Below are 19,946 nucleotides of genomic sequence, written 5' to 3' on the forward strand. Positions count from 1 at the left end.
CTATTCATTTCGATACGCTGTAGTAAACAATCACAAAAAAAAAACTATCACGTGCCGCTGCGCTCCCACAGAAAAAACTAAACTGTCGCGAGGCGGGATTAAATAGTCGCTTTTGTCATTCATTTTTAGGGTTTATAGTAAAAAAAGTTTTATTTTTGATGATTGGTAAAAAAACAACACACAACAATACAATACTATAATCAAGCTCTCTATCACGATTGTATAAAATACGATTATACCATTGTGAGGGATTTTTCAGTACTTATTGAGATGGTGTAAAATCATTTAAAACAAAAAGGTTTCTTTTTTCTTTTTAGTCGAAGTTTAGTAATGGCGATCTGTACCCCTAGTGTAAATTTAGTCAATAGCGAAACGTGACGTACGCGTTTGCGTTAAGTCTCATTTTGTATGGGGTTTTTGAACAGCGCGCCAAGCGGGACGTTTTGGAAATTCAAAAATCTCATACAAAATGACACTTAACGCAATCGCGTACGTCACGTTTCGCTGTCGAAAATATTTACACTAGGGGTACAGTTGTTGAGACTCCATGGGTGCTATCATTTTATAAACAGTAAACTAGACTTAAATCGACCGGGATATAAACCGTGATTACCCTTTATATTGTTTTTGAGTTCCCGATACCCGTGAACAAGATGCATGTAACTGCATCGAAATATCGGGAGCTCAAAAAATAATAATACAAAAGGTAGTTCATATCCCGGTCGATTTAAGTCTAGTGGAACTAACCGTAAATCATTCAAAACTGTTAACAGTAGGCATTTAGGAAAATACGACGTGTTTCAACTGTCTGAAAGTAATAGTAATAGTACCAAAATAGTCAAATTAATGGTGAAAGGAAGGCCCTAGCCCTGGAATGCATTTCACTTAGATATTTATTAGGTTTTTACTTTACCTTTGTTTCTGGCAACATAGCATAGTTACTTATCCACGTACGGAAACGTAATAGCACTCCTCTATTAGTGCAATCTTTAGCTTTGTTTCAAGGTAGTAAATAATAAGTTACCAATCCACGGATACTTAACCTTACATGCCGATACAGACTTGGAGTATTTAACAAGGATTTAAATCTTCCAAGTATACAGAGCTCGTTGGCTTAGTTTTGGTGTCAGAAATATTTCGAAAATGAACACACATAATCGAGGAAATTGTCTTTTTTTGCATTTATTCATATTGTACAATCTTATAATATGATTCATTCTGCAAAATTTTACAGGCGAGCAAGAATTCATATATAAAACAGTAGCTCTTTCATATTGTACATAACCATTTTTACCAGTATAGTGAAAACATGCGTATAGTTTAGTTTTAGGATAATAAATTACTTAAATACTAATTTTAAGTTTGGTTCTTTATTAATACAATATCAATAGGATTGCACTATCCTGTAAAGTTATTGGAATGTACCAAAAAACATACTATGGTGCTCTCTTTGCCGATGAACTTTCTATGCTAAATACGTAATAAATGTATCATTTCAATATAAAATATGATCATCGTGAAGCGATACACAGATACAAGGCAGGCATGATAATACTGGGCTAACACTTATCTCACTTCGCGAGTACAACGCGGATCTAGCGGGTGCGCAGGGACCGAGTCGGCAACGGAGCGCGCGAATCTATTCGGCATACAAATCGTCTGGACTGAGCCAAAAGAGCAATATTTAAACGAATTTCGAACGAGTCTATCTATTAATAGCAATTATAATTACTGCTGTTGACGTATTACGTAGAAAAGTATTAAGTTGTTTAACATTAATTTCATAGTTCGTTTTATTCCTCTATGCATGGGTTATAAAAATGAATGACAATAAACTTCTTAAGTGAAGCATATTTTTAGGTATTTTCACAGTGTTAACTTAGCTATGTGTGCAACACTATCATAGATTCGCGGGCATAATATTTGGCGAAATTTTATTCAATACATCTATTATTATATCGTGTTTCCTTTGAGTCGACATTATAGTACAAAAACCATGGGATCGTATAGTTTTGCACCATCACAGATAAGTATTTATATAAACGTCACAGTTTGCGTGTCCTCAGTTCGGAGTTCCGCATATTTCGTATTTACCGAATGATATAAAAAACGTATAACAAAAATTCAAACGCCACTTATCGGTAGTAGTTTTAAGGTAACTATTACATCGAACATTTCCATTATTTTAAGGCAGTGAAACACCCAACTTAAATCCAAGAACCGTTGGGGACGAGATTACCTAGCTAACATTAAGATTAACTAGTAACGTATCACTAGACATTTTCACAGGCGACCTCTACATAACGGTCGCTTTTTTACAATATTTACACGTCTTATAACACTAAGTCGGTGGCCGACGCCGCAGCGAGAGGTGCGCGGCACCAAGATGCGCCTCTAACTATCACTATACTAGAGACCGCTATCAAACTGGTGTAAACGATTTAATTTTGTTACGTTAAAGTTGTGAAGGGTTGAAGGAAGTTACAGATTCGATAATAGTATTATTTATTGATTAATAAAAACCTAACCGAGGTAATTTGTTATGAAAGAGGTTATTGTTAGAGGTCCCCAGTGTGGGTGAGGGGAGTCGCGGCGCGGTAAGGCAGCGGTAGGGCGGCGCGGGGCGCGGCGCCGCGCTTGCGTCGCTCGCTGCGCGTCGGCGCGGACTAAGCGGCGCTCCAACGTACGGCCAATGTTACGCTAGACCACTGGATCATCGAAAGTCCATCGGCCTTATAAACTTAATAACAGCTCCAAATTAATTTATAGCTATACAATAACAATGTAAATATATTAGTGAATGTTGGTATCACGATAAATAATAAATCTACATAGAAGAAATCTAACATTTCGAGATCAGAAATTTACAACATTTATGAAACACGAATTTTTTCTATCGCTTCCTCGAGGTCAACGATTTGTCTTAATGTAAATACTAACACTTGAAAAGGCGTACGTTTCTTATATTATATAAGGGCATCTCGTACTACTCTCTTGTTTAACAATAATCACAATTATATGTTGGTTTACGTTTTCTTACATTATCCTGTGGACGAACATGTCGCGCAATATTGATGATCTATCAACTATTATTAAAAGCTCACAGAAAAAATCCGCATTACATTACAGAGTAGATACTTTGTACTAATAATCAACTATAACTGACGTAAAATATATAAAAAAGAAACACACTTAAAAGCTAAACACCCTCTTACCCCCTCGACTCACACAACAACCGTCAAACATTATGAGACGAGTAATATCTGTCCGGTCAGGATACCGCCGCGCCTGCTAGAGAGTGCGTCGGGCCGCCATTACCCCACTGTGCGCCACAACACAACGATAACTCTACACAGAATAAATAAATATACTATTAGACTATTCGCACTTGTCGCCTTTATCTAAACCTCAACTAACTCGATTACAGCATTTAAAGACACAAATGTCAATCTCACTTTAGGTTGTTTTATTGATTGTTAGCTTTGCAAATTATTGCTTTAATATATTCAACGGCAGTATGTGAATACCCAGGTTTATTACTTATTAGTGTACACGCTATAGAAAGCTGTACTTTTATTTAATATCCTAGTATACAACCTAGAACGAATAGGAGCTATAAATTCCCGCTGATTGGTATTGGATCCGAGGGCCTGTCGCGCTCTCGAGCAGACGCCGACGCTACAAATTAACAACTTCTCTACGCAATCACACAGGTCTAATAATATTATGTTTTTCCTCTTTATCACAGAAAACCATTTATATACAATTTTGTCGTACTAAAATGTCGTAACCTACAGCATGAGTCGCGAGAAATGTTTCAAATTTAATCGTCCACGGGTATGAGATATTGTGAGATACTATGTATAATTAGGTATACTAGTTCCATAATTTAAATATATTACTGTATGTGTACGACATTTTTTATTGCTTTACGAAATATTACTGTTTGTGTTGAAGTCGTATAAATAATGATTTGAGGAGCTACAGCGCCCACACGTTAGTGCCAAGATAATGGAGTATTTTTAACAAGGGAAGGGGTTCTTGGAGCTAACGCGTGAAGTGACATGAGTTGATATCTTATCACAATTACTGCTATATGAACACAGGTGAAAGCTTCCCTTTTGTCAGTATTTTGTCGAGGTCACTTGTATACGCATTACTGAACATCACGGAACTTGAACTTAGAAATCCATTTAATAGATATACATTTTAGTTAGGTACAATGAAGTAGGAGTTAAGCATATGATTATCACTTACTTGTGTGACTCGACAAAAGACTTACACCGTACAATACAGGGGGTGGTTATATTACACGCTCGAACCATTGCTGACAGATGTACAAACATTGTATAGTGTTGAATATTGCTTATTATTTCTTTCCGTCACTCAACAATTATGTTCCGGACACTTGGGAGGCGTGCGCGGAGCCGAAGCTAACACGTAGATTAGTTTATTATTAGATTTTTTGTGGTTTATTATCATATTATTAGATCGATTAGTTATTATTACGTTCATACGGTTATACTATTATTGTACCTGTTCGGCGGGGGCATGATTCATATGAAATATTTATATTATTGATGTCATATATGTAATTATATAAGCCAAAATTTGATTTTTACATATCACACAGAACTACCAATATCACTTTTAGTATGGGAGTTTGCTCAATTATTATCAGTCTATGAGCTTAATATATTTAAGTAGATATTTTAATCCTCCCACAACTCCAATTGGTGTAACAAATTACATACATAAATTATCTAATATTAATATCTAGTTTCAAATTTATTATTCTCACAGTGGTTGGATACATTTTTTGTACCGTTTTTTTTAAATCTGTCATTTAGCGCGAAGATAAATAATTTAACGGCTGGGCACGTTTATGACATGTCATCGTCGCCGTTGATGACGATGTCATAAGAACCTAGTGTTTACGGTTATTCGGGCTAATTGCTACTAAAATAATTATCTAAATGCTTTATTTTATACTTTGTAATTTATAGATACTTCTGACATACATAAGAAAAGAACATTTCATTTCCTTATTACGACCGGCATCTGGTGCAGGGATGTCACGAATGTCGCATTCTTCATATTCGCGAACGCGGAATCCAGGTCCAGGACGCGAATGTCTGAATGGGAATACGAATGTTAGTGAATATGTAGTTGTTGACGAGACAGGACACGACCTGCGCACATTCCAAAACATTCGCTTAATTTGATGCGAATGTCTAAAACATGCGCATAATCGTGACATGCCTAATCTGGAGTACTCGAATGTAACGTATCTACTAGAACAAGCCGATAAGTATATGCACGGTATGATGGTAGTCAATGTGTTAACAGGCCTTTAGTCATAATTAATTAATTAATTTTGATCTGTCATCAATGGCAGGGGCGCACTTATAGCTTCCAAATATATTCTATGATTAATTAATTAGTCGTGTTATATGCGACGATAAGGCAATAGCATAATATAATACGGATCGCGTACTTTCTATGTTTATTGCTTATGACATGTTCTTTCGAGGTGAAAGGACCGGCTTGGAGGTATTTAATTCTCACTAATAAATATCTCACACAGACTTTTGCCATTATTTGTCCGCACATCCATATTTGTATGGCGTACGATTATTACAAACATTTGAGATGTTTACTTATTAAAAATCTTAACTAATTAAATTATTTGCTAGCCAATAGACTAAATATACACTCAATGAGTTTGCAATTTTTGCAAGAAAGAATAACAATTTTGATGAACAGCCACTAGTAACTAACAATGCCTACGCGCCGTACACTAGGTGTCACTTAAACATCTGCGAATCCTCGGTAGATAGTATTATATTCTCACTTTTCTTTCGCTTTCCCCGCGAATCACGTTGTTTTATATATGTACATGAGCAAATGGCATTAATAAACGAACTGAACCTTTTATTTGTCTTTAAAGCCATTTTATACTAGCATTATAAATGAACTGTCTACTTGACTGTGACTTGCCGGTTTGCTCATTGTCCGATTGCTGTTCAGGGCATTTCATTTCGTAGTCCCCGTATTCCACACGGAGGGTTCAGGCTTCAGGAGGATAACAATTAATGGATATTATTATTAAGACAGCGTAAGGTATAAAATTTTTATTATTAAACGTTTATCCCCTGGACTCTTCCTACACTTAGGTGGAATAAAAACCTTAAATGCTAAGTAATTTAAAATCCTAGTAAAAACAGTCAAGCCGGTCTCGCACCAAGACGTCACGCACGGGTCTCAACAACCGGCAGAATTGGCTAAACGATTGTAAATACTCATTCATTTAAATTGTAGATCATTAACGAATAATTACAACATGCAATAAAGTTATTAGTTTACAATTAAATAGTTCTATATCGTAAATTGTTAGTGAGCCAATCTGACCCTGATTGTAAAGAAATGGTGACGCAGGTTTCCTTTAGTAGCTGGTGTTATCGTTGCTAATCAAAATTTGCCACACCTGATCTCGATCAAGGAACTTTATATTATGCGAATCGTATTAAACATACAAACATAAGGTTATATTTAACTGTCCTTAGATATATTATGTATTTAGAGATCACTGTATTCAATGTAATGTGGAAGTAGCAAATTAAAATTCCTGAATCGAGAAGCAAACGTGCGACCCTCGAGTTATTCTAGTGGCGTTCATTTTCAGCATTAGGTCGGTGTGTAATGTTCGAGTGTGTGAGGTTGGAATGCGGTGGGCCAGCGAGCGCGCCGCCCGCAGCGGCGGGCGCCCGCGGCTATGGCGACGGCTCGATGCTTGCAACGGTTACGAAAGTCCTAGTGTGTGATGATTTAAACAATCTCAACACTAAATATAATTAACTTCACAACATTACATATAATATAAATAATCATTCAGAGTAATCTTGTTTAAATGATAACAGTACATAATTTTCATAATTTTACCCAATTTAATTTAAAAATGTCATCTTTAATGAAATACAATACATATACAATTCATATTATTAGTTTTAATTGTATTTACTAAATTTAAATAACGTATAAAGCACTTGGGGGAGGACAGCAAATTCAATAAAAAATGTTATTATTAGGTATAATATTAACTAAGTAAAAATTATTTGCTATGTAAATATTTTATACAATACTAGTATTAATTTGTCTGACGATGAATTGCTAGTGTTTCCCAACGACTAAGTTGTAGATGTAGACGCGCGGCGCGGAAGGCGCGCGGCGCCGGCGCCGAGTGCCTGGCGCGCCGCCGCGCGAGGCGATATTACGTGGACTTTATCAAGTGCAAATTTAATGATATAGAAAGTTATTTTTACAATACAGACTAATAATTTCATTTATGTAAAAATCCTAGCGCAAACGAGCTGTCTGGCACTGTTTCATACTTCGATTACCTTAATCGTAATATAAATTAAAGAGTAAAATTTTAGCGAATTAAAAATTAAATTTTCCAAAACTTTGTAAATACTAGAATTTGGATATAGCTCATGGAGGCCCACCGGAAGGGGGCGCAGCGGAGGTCCGCCGTGTCCAGGAGGGACGTCCAAAATCCTGAGCAACGTAAGTCGTCTATGTACACACGGTCGCCGAGTAAAAACGAGATCGTTCGAGGCGTGTTGTCGCGGGTCGGGCCGGGCGCGACGCTTCAGAAGGTGTGCGCGTGAGTCGCGGGGGTCGCGGCGGCGCGCACGTCTCTCTGGGAGCGCGCGCGTCGGCGCCGCTAGCACCAGTCGTCTTCGTCGGAGTCGGAGTGGCGCGCGCGCGGCTTGTACCCGTTGGGCAGGCGCGAAGGCGGCGCGGGCGAGGGAAGAGCGCGCGCGCCGCCGCCGCCGCGACCTAGCGCCAGCGCGGCCTCATACGACAGTGGCGCTACCGGCTCGTACGACCGCCCTCCCCGCTCGCTCTCGTAGCCCCGCCCGCGTCTGTTGCAAATACTATGTGAACAAACGTACAACATGTCATCAACATACTCGCGTCTTTTTTCTTAACGATCTAGGTTTTGAGGCTATAGGTAACTCATAATGACTCAAACCCCACGACGGGAATAAGAGGCTGATTGTATGTTTTTAAATCTCGACTAAGTACTTACGACTTTGACACGACTTGCGACGTTATGACTCGCAGTGCATTTCGAGGACACCAGTAAGCGCGAGCATTCTTATCATCACCATAGACATTAACATTTTAACACCGCTCTAGATCTGTCAAATTAAAATGCTTGCGGTGGGCCACAAAACAGGAGATGCAAAGATATATAGGCATCATGCACGTGGGTGTGTTGATATTGGTGAGAACTAGATATACCTTTTTCTTCATTCACTCGATCCATTTGAATTATTAGATTATTTTAGAATTATACCTTACCTATCTCTAGATCTATAGTCTCGGTGTATCAGTCTTTCTACTTCTCGGCCATACTCGTACTCATCGTGCAAAGGCTCCACCGGGTCCCGCACGGTTTGCCTCAATGATAACTGAAACAGACCAATCAAAATAATGTCGATGAAACTCGTAGTTTCCCGTTTTGTACGTTCACATGTACTTAGTCGGTCCATAAGTTCTGTCACGAAGGTTTTTACTGATAAAAAGGTAGGGGAGAGCGGGGTTTGAGGTGCCGATTGTCATAAAATACAAAATTGATCTGTGAAAACAATGTGAAGAAGGTATGTGGCTTGCGCTATATTAAAAAAAAATGATAAATTATTTGCGTGTTCTTGCCAGTTTTTTTTACGAGATCGGTCGGAACGGAACTGGGCTGGTTTTAACTCATCGTTCAAAAAATTTAATCTCGTTTCACACATGGTAAAAGAGTACTTTGCAATCGTCGAAATATGTGATTATTTTTTGTGTATTATCAACGGTTAATAAAAAATCCAAAGCAAAAATATGCTTTTCCGTGGGGTTAGTTGTGCCTTGTGCCATCGTTTTTATTTTCCATAACTGCTTTTCAACTATAATAGAAGCGACTAAAACGGCTTGTGTAGGAAAACTAAATGTACAAATAAGCAATCGTAAATATTGTACTTATATTTCCTTTTGTAAAGCATACTTTTTCAAAATCTAGCTGCGTGTTCGCGTCCAACGACGATCGCAATGTAATCAAGAATTAATAAAATCACGATCTAAAATTTAAATTGTGTGTATATACGCAATATATTCTTAAATAAAAATATATATTGGTTGTACTACGTTTTGGTAAGTATTAAACAAGCTTTCACATCATGGCTACATTATTTTATTAAAGCCTTTATTTACATTGTATCCGACAAAACCTTTAAGAACTCATAAGTTCAATCTCACCGCTCATAAACCAACTAAGTAAGTAGTCACTCTGACGGTGAAACACGCTACAGGAATATTAATTTTTAATTCGCTCTTATTCTGTCTAGAAAAGGAATAGGGACCGTGCGCGTTGGAGGATCTGCCATCTTGTGGCTTGAATCGGAACCATAAACATGTACATTTACACGTCACGTGTTTTCTTGTGCATAGTAGGTTCTGCCATCTTGTGGGCTACATGGGAACAATAAACATCACATTTATGCCTCGCGCCAAAAATCTGACGGCTCCTGTGCTGCCTCCTACAGTTTATGCACGCTCCCTATAAAATATTGGAATTAATAGTACTACGTAAAATTTTCTACGGTTTAGTTTTTTGTAGTTTTTGTTTGAAAAAAAAAAAAAAAAACGTACAATAATAATTTTTACTCTTGTACTGTTATACTCGTAGGAAGTCGGCAATAAGTTTGTTTTTTAAAATATGTTTTTAGGAGAAACTTGACCTCTTCTGGTAAAGGTGCTAGGTATATTTATAATATTTTAAAATCTGAAGATGCGTAGGCACATGACTTGCGTATGCACGCAAATTAGGTAAGTCTAGTGTACTTACATGAGAGGGGCTATGGGTGATTCGAGTGAATGGTGGCTGCTGCTTGACCTGCAGCGTGGACGGCTTGGTAGGCGTGGGCGGGAGCTGCCGACCGCGGCCTCGCCGCGCTCCATCCCTCTCCCACGACCGGTCCCGCCAAGCTCGCCACTCGCGGTCCCTCTCCCGCTCTCGTTCACCTATTGGAGCCCAAACTGTTCTTTGAATAATTTGGACGTTCTATTTAAGACCCATTTTCATTGTCCGATAGGGTCCGCATTCTGCATGCGGAAACCACGTTCTTTTCTGTTTGCGCTATATACAAATGAGTACCAATAAGGTCCCCGAATGCCCCATGCGGATCCATCGACTAATGCAAATGCGCCTTATATGCTCGCAACGCAACCAACATTAAAATACATCAATGTTTCGCCGAAATAAACAAGAAAAATCAGGGTCATAATGAAAATATACAGTCTGGACAATAAACAGATGTGCAAACAATTTTCCTAGAAATATCACGTATCACGTCCTCTAAACACACGGCTCTGTCACTCGTCTTCATGCGTGCGAAACCAAAATATTGACACTGAAAATCTAATTTGGTTTAGACACAATGCTGATCTTAGCAAAGGGTCTTTAATTCAATATGGACTGTATATATTTCGATATATATTTTTAATTCAGACCCTTTGCTTTACAAATTTTTAACAAGATATGCTCGACAGGCATTTAAAGTAATTTATTTGATGATATAGACAAAGGTAAGTGACTTAATGCAGAAATCGTCCGGGACAGTAAAGGAATGTGTAGGTAAAACTTTGTGTTAAAGCTTGATTTGGCTTGCGTGACTTTTGACAAGAATAAAGTCGTCAAATGGGGGGAAAGAAATTGAAATATTGGTGTTTCGCTTGTGCGTCAAAATCAGTTGTGTGTGTTTTAGCTATTACCACAAAGACCTATGTAGTTAAATGTTATTAGAGGAACGGAAATTTGAAGGTGTGTTTCATGTTCGAGTTTGGATTAATGGATAGTGTGTATGTATGAATGTCTGTGTGGTGTGTGTGGCGAGTGGATCTCACCGTAGGTGTGGTGTGGCGGGCTGGGCGACCGCGAGGGCTGGCTCAGGCTGGTCGTTGGGTGCGGCGCTCTCCACTCCTTCCCTGCTGTCAGGAATACCTTCATGTACCTTCCACCACGGTTTACCCTATGCCCGTCGGACTACCGACCTCATTTCCTTGCTCACAAAGGTGACTCTAAAAGTTTTGGGGTGTCTGTTCAAGGTGGTACCAAATGTACGGGTAGTGATGGACACGGATTTGGATCTGGGATATTTTTGGGGCTTTAGCACAACCGTCACTAAATCGCATAATGCTCAATTCGGTTCCACTTTCGTTTGCAACACTATTGTATTCACTAAGCGACCAAGTGAAGACGAGTCCTTTAAGCGTTTGCATGCTGCATGGTTCAGGTACACGGGCCAAGTGCATGCGCTTCAGGCACCACAAGTTTTAGTGTAGTTATAAAAAGCAAGTAAATTTGTGCAAACAAGGGTGGGTAAGAGTTAGTTCTTTAAGTCGGCGCCATATCATGCAGCAGGCAAAACAATAAGAAGAATCTGCTTAGAATATTGTTTTTACAAGCTTTTTATTAATAGTTGTATAAAGTCAGCCGCTTTTGCTTCTGCTGGCGGCGGTGCCGACCCTAAGTATGCGAAGTGAACTTAAATCTAGAAATGTCAAGTATTGCCTGATGAAAAAACATACGATAGGAATCGCTAACAATCAAGTTATGAGCATGTATGGATGAGCTGTTATTTAATCATATCTAATTTGAACTACTAGTCGGTATGTAGATTATAAAACTAGCTTTGTGATGATATTAAGTAGGACTAAAATTTACAGACTATGTATCTATTCAACATATTTATTTTAGCATGACCGGTTCGGCCATAAATTGTCTTATAACTACAGCTACAAAACATGTCTACATCTACTTTAAGCTAGACTTCCCATCTTCTCACAAAACTTTCAGAGTACCTTCATGAGAAGAAAAATGTTTGCAAAACTGTTTAAATTGAAGCTAAGAAAAGGTTAAATATCTCATCGTTAATATTTATGAAAAAAAAATACACTACGGGAACAAAAAAAAAACAATTGAGGCAACCAGCTCAATAAAAAGCTAAAAGACTAGAAATTTCATGGATAAAGTCACAATTTCCAATTTGCTAGCATTAAGCCACTGTCCACGTTCTAGAAAGGGAGAGACGCATGCTCTGTTCGAGCACAGCTTCTGCACTTTCGAAAATATGGCGATCGGTAAATTTGCTGATATCTATATTGATCTAATAGGTGTGTGGTAGGACGTCTGTAAGATAACCAGCAAATCCACGTATACTGGAAGCTAAATCGGGTATCTCAAACGTGTAGCATTGTTAGCTTGTAGGGAAAAGTGCGTACCATGTGGATGGTAGTGGTGTGGCGGGCGATGTGAGCGGCCGTGCCGCTGATGTTCGTGCTTCACTATCTCGACGACGTTGCTGACCGTGTCCGAGAACCCGATGTCGTGGTGGTAGCCCCCGTAGTGGCCACGTCGCCTCGGACTGGGCGTCCGTCTGCAAAAACGCTTCATTAGCTGTAGCTCACAACCCGTTTCCCCTCATGCGACATCCCATGCAGTTACATGTCACGTACAATTACACGAAACAGCATTTCCTTCAGAATAACAAACGGGTTAGTTCAGAAACTTGTTAGTGGACGTTATTACGTGCAACGCTAACATACCGTTTTTCACAACGATTACTTTGAGATCAATTTCTTCTTCGATGACACTACAAAATAAAATGAAAACAGAAATAACTCAAAATAAACGGTAGCACAATAATGTGAATTATTTATGTGATATCTCACCTCAAACTGGAAGACCTGCCGTGGTGACCGTTTTGGTAAGTGTGCGGCGCCGTTAGTCGCGCCTCGTCCAGAGACTCTATTGACGCGTGATGTGAAGCTACGTCTTGCAACTCCAAAACCTATAAAACCACTCTAGGTTATGACCTACACAGTCCAAAAGTTAATCAAAAATTAAGTATTATTCTATGTTATACAACTTCACCTCTTTGTGTCATACAACTGTCCCATATTTACAAAATTGCATTCGTATATTTAAAAGAAAAACATGCATTGAGTAGATCAGTGAAAAATATTTGCGTCATGCTACAAATCGTGCAGTATGGTGCTGTTCGTTAATAACATACTTACCAAATAGAAGTTTCGACTAATACGTATCATCATGCGATGCATGCTTTCATATATAGATCCAGTACTCATGCGATATAAGTAGAATATTATGTTGTGGTGTAATGTTATATATTACGATTGTAATGTTTGTATATATGTATCGGTAGTGAAAAATCTATGTCTAATTATATCAACATGTGTTATCAACGTCTAGTCCATAGAAATTACGCTTCATATATATAGTTACACACGAGACATCCACTATTATAATACCGAGATATTATCAAGAATAATTAAATAAACTACAATTTTACTGATTAGTAAAAGAATCCTATATTACTGAAAATGTTTACCTAATTATAAAAACCATCTGTAAACTTTGAAACGTTTACCATTATAATTTTCGTAAGTACAACATATACAAGTCAATAAACATATAGTGGGCCTAAGCCCCTAAGTTATCCTTTACCACAAATTCAAATACCTAAAAACAACAAATATTTCATTATTTTCTAATGATCAACAACAAACATAGGACAGCGCGACCAACCTACGGCTTAGCTGTCCTTTACATTAACAAAACACTGTTCTAACTTTAAAATAAAATGACAACATATACTATCTATGACAGATGGTGATGCATCGACATGTTTATTTAGCATAAATAATTCTGATACAGTACGTTTGTGGACAACATTCTAATTAACCGTTTTGATATTTCTCAGTTGTCATGTGCGAACTCTCTCATTTCTTTGAACGAGATGAGAAATAATTTCGGTGGAAACATCAATTTGCACTTGACAATAGCTAATTGTATGATATTATAGGGCTTTACAACAAAAATATAGCTTAGCGCTGGGCCCGTTTTAAAACGGCATTCACCTTTTTATTGTTCCTGTAACAAAAGATAAAGCCATGTTAGTTTACGTTGGTCTGTCATCTTTTTACAGAACAAGCAAAACGATTGAAAAGCTTTAGCCCTACTGCGGTTCCTTCATACAAAAAACATCCTCTTTCAATGTAGGCTAAAAATGTAGCTTGACATAACACCAGAATCGGTCAAGTAACATTGAAGCTAACATAGCCGCATACTTACATAGTGGTTGGGTAAAAAAAGTAATTATCTCTACTATTTATCTTCGGGAAAAATAAGGCAAATCACACCATAAATAGCAGTATAAGCGATTAATAGAGATATATCTGCCCTGTAGTCAAGTATAAAAGTATATTTGCAAGGTTTGAATCTCCTTTACAGTAAATAGTAGCTTGAGATAATAGTACTCACTTGAGTGACTTTCTGGTGTTGCGACGGGCGAGGTCGGCGAGAGTGTGAGAGTCGTGGTCCTCGGGATGGGCAGCGGCCGGCAGTGCGACGGGGGGCTCGTGGCTCAGCGAGCCGGCGCGCGAGCCCGGGCCCAGCCCCGCCGCCACGTCCAACAGGCAGTTAAAGAAGGACGCCTTCTGCACCACGCACCCCACTTCACACATCCACCCCACACACGCATATGCGCAAGCTCATGTCACACGCCGCCAACAAACGCAATGGCAACTAACTAAAGCAGTGGTTCCCAACCGATGGTCCACGGAACACAGGTCAGTGAAAACCTCAGAAGTGGTCTCTAAACCATGACAACTATCTATGCAAGCTATTTGGTTTTTAGTTGTTTTGTTGGGAACCCCGAACTAAAGCCTACATGAGTCTGCGCAAACCCACACCTCATGTCCATGCTGGAGTTCTTTAATTTGTGTTATGTTAAGGTGTATGTTTGTTGAGTGTAAGAATCCCAACCAATGGACATTGTAAAATGAATGCATATTGCATTGTATATCTGTGGTGTATAGTGAAGATGAATGCAGCTGTATATCTGAGAAAACAACTATAACACGGTATGTTAGTAGGTATTCTACGATGTCAGAGTTTCTGTTCAGTGAATACGTTGGATGACTGATTCATAGTACGATACATATACGATAGAGCTGTAAATTACAAAGCTTTAATATATTCATATACATGGTGCTAGTTGAAAGGTTAGTGCGAAAATATTGAAGCCAGATGCAGTTTGGTATGCAGCTAGATTATGACTGCTGCATCGTTCGTTATCAGAAGAAGGATTGAGTATTTCTTTCCAACATGCGCTTATATGAAAATTGCCTTATTTATAATAAAGTATATATCATAACTACTTCGAAAAGGAAAACGTATGTCATGATATCGTAAGTATGAAATCGGAAAGATAGTCCTTAGGATAGTATGAGTACGAACTTTTTCGAAATAGTGTCGATATTGAACTTTCATTCTATTATACAGTAAAATACATTCTTAGGCAAAATGAGCGTAGCAGAAAAGCATTATTTCGTTCATCAGTAATCTTCAGGCTTCTACAATGAATAATTAATTGAGCCAAAATGTAGATAATCAGATAAATAAAATAAAACATTCATTCGGTATAACACAAACTACTGGAGGAAGAAACATTTTCAGAATATCCAAAGGTTGTCATGCAAATTTTCCTAGAACGGTCAAACAATACATCTGAATTCGCCAATTGATAGTCAACACAATGAGAAGAACGTGTAGGAGTAGCAAGCGATACAACTTGGTAGAAGACGACACAATGGGGCACTACGTCGGACATTCAACAGCTACTAGACACTGCCAAACAACTCTCCAACAATGAGACTGTTCTACGTTTATTTTGCAACTATAGGACAGGTCACTATGTCGTGGTTTACGAAGCCCTGACGGACACTTGACAGACAAAAATATGCTTGACGCGCACAAGTTTATTTGAGCCAGTACATCAAGTGCGTCGCTGGTGCCAAAATCAACTGTATCTATTCTATGCTACTATCATGGTATGATTTCTCTCATGGATTACTATTGCGATGACTTTAGAAGTCATAATTGGCCATTTGGATTCTTTTTGCATGATTCTCCAAATACGATGCGAGATAAAATATGATAAAATAAAAATGTCTAGAACAGTGCAAGAAAAAAGTAGTCAAAGTCTCGTTCCGTAAAATATTTAATACTACCGGCTGATTGGCCGTAGGGCTATTCTCGCCGAATGCCTGAAAAGTAAACCACCAATGTAGTCGACTCGTACTCGTACGAGTCGATTCCACTAACGTGACTCTGTATTGTTGTGCTCTGCTCGCGCTCGTAATACAAAGAAGCCAATCGAAATTTTCAATCTCATTCTCGATTTCACTTCAATTCCATTTGTAGCGTCATTTAACAACAATACATCCACATAAATAACACAATCAACTATACTTAACTAACTATACTGTTAGAACTTTACACTAATGTGGGGAATTATAAGGGTCCATCAACAAACACTACTTTAACGTGTAGTATTACCTATTCTTTAATATTTACATTTGGCTCAAAGGAACAGAAGATGCTGTACATTAATTACTCTTTAGCCACACGTATTTACTCTGGCTTCATTAGAACTACGCACCTACGACATATACCTAAAAACATTTCTTGTTGTTGAAATACCGAACGAAAACATCAGTGCAGAATACAATATTCACACAATAACTTACCGTAACGCCCTGCGGATTCCGGCCAAACCTAGTCGATCTCCAGCTCTCGAGGATGAGGAGGCCCGCGTAGATCTTGCCCACGGTCATTTTCCCTGTATTGAGTACGTCGTTTCGAGGCACCAGCAAATCTAGCATTTTCTTCGCTTGCAATGGCCATATGTGAGTAATCGTTTCCCTCAGCTCTTCATCCGCTTGGTCCATCTCGTCCGCTACAAAAACACATAGCTCGTTAAAAACTACATTTAGTTAATTTTTCATTTTGTGTTCATGCACTTTTTCCCCATTATTTATAATTACCTGATCTCATCTTGATGTTTAAATTTTCCCGTATCAACGCGAAGAGAGTTGTAGTAAAATTAACCTTCCCTTCGTCGTCTAACGGCATATTCATTCTAATTAATTTCTTATAGGCCAACCTATTCGGACACTTGTTGCCAAACCCCAACGGAGGATCCATATTTTTTAACATATCATACATTTCTGTAAAATGGATCTTTCCGCTGAAAAATAAATTATAAATATATATTACATAAATAAACACAAGAAATATATGGAATTCTTGACATATTACTAGTAAAAACTTACGTGGCATTTGGGTCATATTCGGCCCATATTCTAACAAACTCATCAAGGTGATGTGCGCCGAGGATGGACGAATCCCTCGTTAGGTAATCAAAATTATCCATAATGACGGCAACGAATAAATTTAACATCTGTGAATATTCGTTCTACATGAATATAATTATGACTCTAAAACTATTATTGGGGCTACGTTATAATATAAATAAATTATTGCTAAGACATATAAGTACCTACTACTTATATGTTTTAGCAATAATTTATTATGTAATTATCTAATCACAATTAAATGTTCTGCAAATATAATATGTAAGTAATTTGTTTCTTACTGCCTGTCTGTTTGAAAACTAATATACAATCTTAATGGCAAAGCTCACTTTGCTAGCTTTAACGAAGTGATTCACAGGGTGTCCCGTGGCAGATTTACGACTTCAAAATTTGGTGAAAAAAAAACTAAGACATACACCAAAATTATTTAGTTGACGGTGCATTACTCATGCCGCGGATATTAAAATGAATACGACAACCTACTCCTTGGAGCCTGATTTTGAATTTAATATCTTATTCTGAAATCTATGGGCCACATAAATCACTATTGACAGCAAACAGATCTAATCCACAACAGTTTCAGAGCAAGAAATTGAAATCGGAACCAGAATGAAAGGCGAATCAGAATCCAAAGCGTTGGTTCGATATGTTAGTATACTATTAGGCCGGCGCCCCACTGCTGCGCACGCTACATCCACGGCCCACGTTTTAATACAAACCGTGGGCAAGCCCATGAAATTTTGTATAGGAACGTGGGTCGTGTACATAGCGTGCGCTGCAGTGGGGCGCCGGCCTTACTATCATATGTTAGTCTTAATTACAATATATTTTAGTAATAATTACGGTACTTACAAGAAATGAACAGAAGAATATAAACGAAACGAAGTAGGCGTAAGCGAGCGTGCTTCCGCAAGGTTCGCTTGCACTCTTCCCGGCCTTCTCGTCGCACTTCGCCGGCTTGAGGCACGCCAGCATGATGTTAGGCCAGGACTCGCCCGTTGCGCATCTGAATACCAAGTGACTAACAAATACCCGCATTTGCTCCGATCACCCAAAAAACCCTTGACCTACCGTTAATGACCCAATTTGATTCGAGAAAGTGATATAAGTGACGTGGTGATAAATGGCGATGTCACGGCTATATTGCAGCTCGATATTTTGTATGTCTAAACTTTATATGACAATGTCGCTTTCTGTGACTTTCTCGTATCGAATGGGGCCCTTGTAAGACCTCTATTTTAAATGCATATGAACGTGTGCAATCGTGCAAAATCCAAGTCACACAGCCATTCGAATCGAAGATATCTTTTTAACTTAAAAATTATTTGTGTCAGTTCAAGGGTCTTTTGGCCGTGAAGTAAACCGAAACGCTGTGTCTCTGCTCCCTGAAATGAATTTCGATTTTTATAGAGTATTGAAGCTCATTCATGTCTGGTAACATTATTAATGGCATTCCATTCAACAGTTATAAGAACCAGTGATTCGGTTTTGATGAAAGAAAAAACAATTAAAAGTATTGGGTATTGTCGGGTAGACCAATTATTTTTAATATGTCGTAAATTTAAACTAAACATTTAAGTTTTCCAATGCATGTGATTCTAATAAGTGAAAATCTAATTTTGCCACAAAATCTATGTGGAGATATAATTTGACTTTGAATTTAACGTCATGCAGTGAGGGCAATCATGCACTTGCCAAACACAGACCTATTTGTATTACCTGTTTAAAAAAAATGATTAAATATAAATAACAAAAGGTAATCCCGTGTCCGACTTTTGCTAATCAGTGCTGACACAGCAGTTGTCACATATGGCAAAGCAACATTGATTATCTGTCTATAATTTTGTAATACCCACAATTATACAATAATGTAACGCGATATTATCCTTACGGTATTGTCCCTTACCTGAATAGTAGCATGAGTGCTTGAATGAAGCTTTGAAAGTTGTTGTGTCTGTTCATATCTGAGTCGGGTGCTAAGTCTATATTGCCAAACACCTGTGTCCAAGCAGATACAACACAGAAAATCAGCATTGTGTGCAAAAATACGTGTACCCTATACATCCTATGCTCACCCCGCTCTATAACAGTTACTAAGTTGGATCTACCTAAATGATCTATTGCTACCACTAATAAAATGTTTTAGGGGTACAATGCGAAAAAAATAGTATACAAGGGTTTACTAGTTACAAAAATAAGATGCAATATTAAGGACAATTTGAAGACAACACTATCGGCTAAATCTACACTTGAATGTGACCAAACACTATGTTTACGACATGTTGATGCGAGATCGATGATCATGATTGGTATGTACATGTAACATAGACAGTAGTGTCGGAGTCTTGGGCACAACTGCGCAAGAGTTGAGTCAAGATGCCACACCGCACTCCCATGTGCCATGCTCTGTAAGAACGAATCCCGGCCGTGTGGGCGCCCTGCCGCTCAGTGGACAAGTGAACAGAAAAGATCGGTTGGCACCACTACGCTGTACTGTACTCTCACCGAAATAGCAGCAAAAGTGCTCCCACGAAAGATCGGAAGTTGTTATGCCTGTTGATGGCAGTGTCTGGATCGTATTGCATGTTTCCGAAAACCTGCCATTAGAAAATGATCAGTGCCTACTACAGTGTAATGCTCCTGCGCTTCCATGTCGT

General features: G+C 38.4%; 1 protein-coding gene across 14 annotated transcripts in view; it reads right to left on the reverse strand.

The window, feature by feature from the left end:
- Positions 1–7,591: 7,591 nt before the first annotated feature.
- LOC133523941 (voltage-dependent calcium channel type A subunit alpha-1) overlaps positions 7,592–19,946 on the reverse strand; it is a 114,144-nt gene continuing 101,789 nt past the window's right edge. For 5 of the 14 annotated variants that reach the window (XM_061859736.1, XM_061859744.1, XM_061859712.1 and 2 more), the window contains 11 exons: positions 19,196–19,287; positions 18,142–18,295; positions 17,248–17,375; positions 16,960–17,162; positions 16,663–16,871; positions 12,781–12,899; positions 12,331–12,485; positions 10,954–11,037; positions 9,896–10,086; positions 8,371–8,480; positions 7,592–7,940 (listed from right to left, as the gene is read on the reverse strand). In XM_061859736.1, the coding sequence (XP_061715720.1) occupies positions 7,727–7,940; positions 8,371–8,480; positions 9,896–10,086; positions 10,954–11,037; positions 12,331–12,485; positions 12,781–12,899; positions 16,663–16,871; positions 16,960–17,162; positions 17,248–17,375; positions 18,142–18,295; positions 19,196–19,287 (1,659 nt within the window). In that variant the 3' untranslated portion in view covers positions 7,592–7,726. Of the gene's footprint in view, positions 7,941–8,370; positions 8,481–9,895; positions 10,087–10,953; positions 11,038–12,330; positions 12,486–12,780; positions 12,900–13,989; positions 14,003–14,392; positions 14,569–16,143; positions 16,180–16,662; positions 16,872–16,959; positions 17,163–17,247; positions 17,376–18,141; positions 18,296–19,195; positions 19,288–19,794; positions 19,887–19,946 lie in introns of all 14 variants that reach the window. The other 9 variants (XM_061859759.1, XM_061859765.1, XM_061859672.1 and 6 more) reach the window with 8 other exon arrangements.

The sequence above is a fragment of the Cydia pomonella genome, chromosome 1 (assembly GCF_033807575.1).
Source record: "Cydia pomonella isolate Wapato2018A chromosome 1, ilCydPomo1, whole genome shotgun sequence".
In the NCBI taxonomy this organism is placed as follows: Eukaryota; Metazoa; Arthropoda; class Insecta; order Lepidoptera; family Tortricidae; genus Cydia; species Cydia pomonella.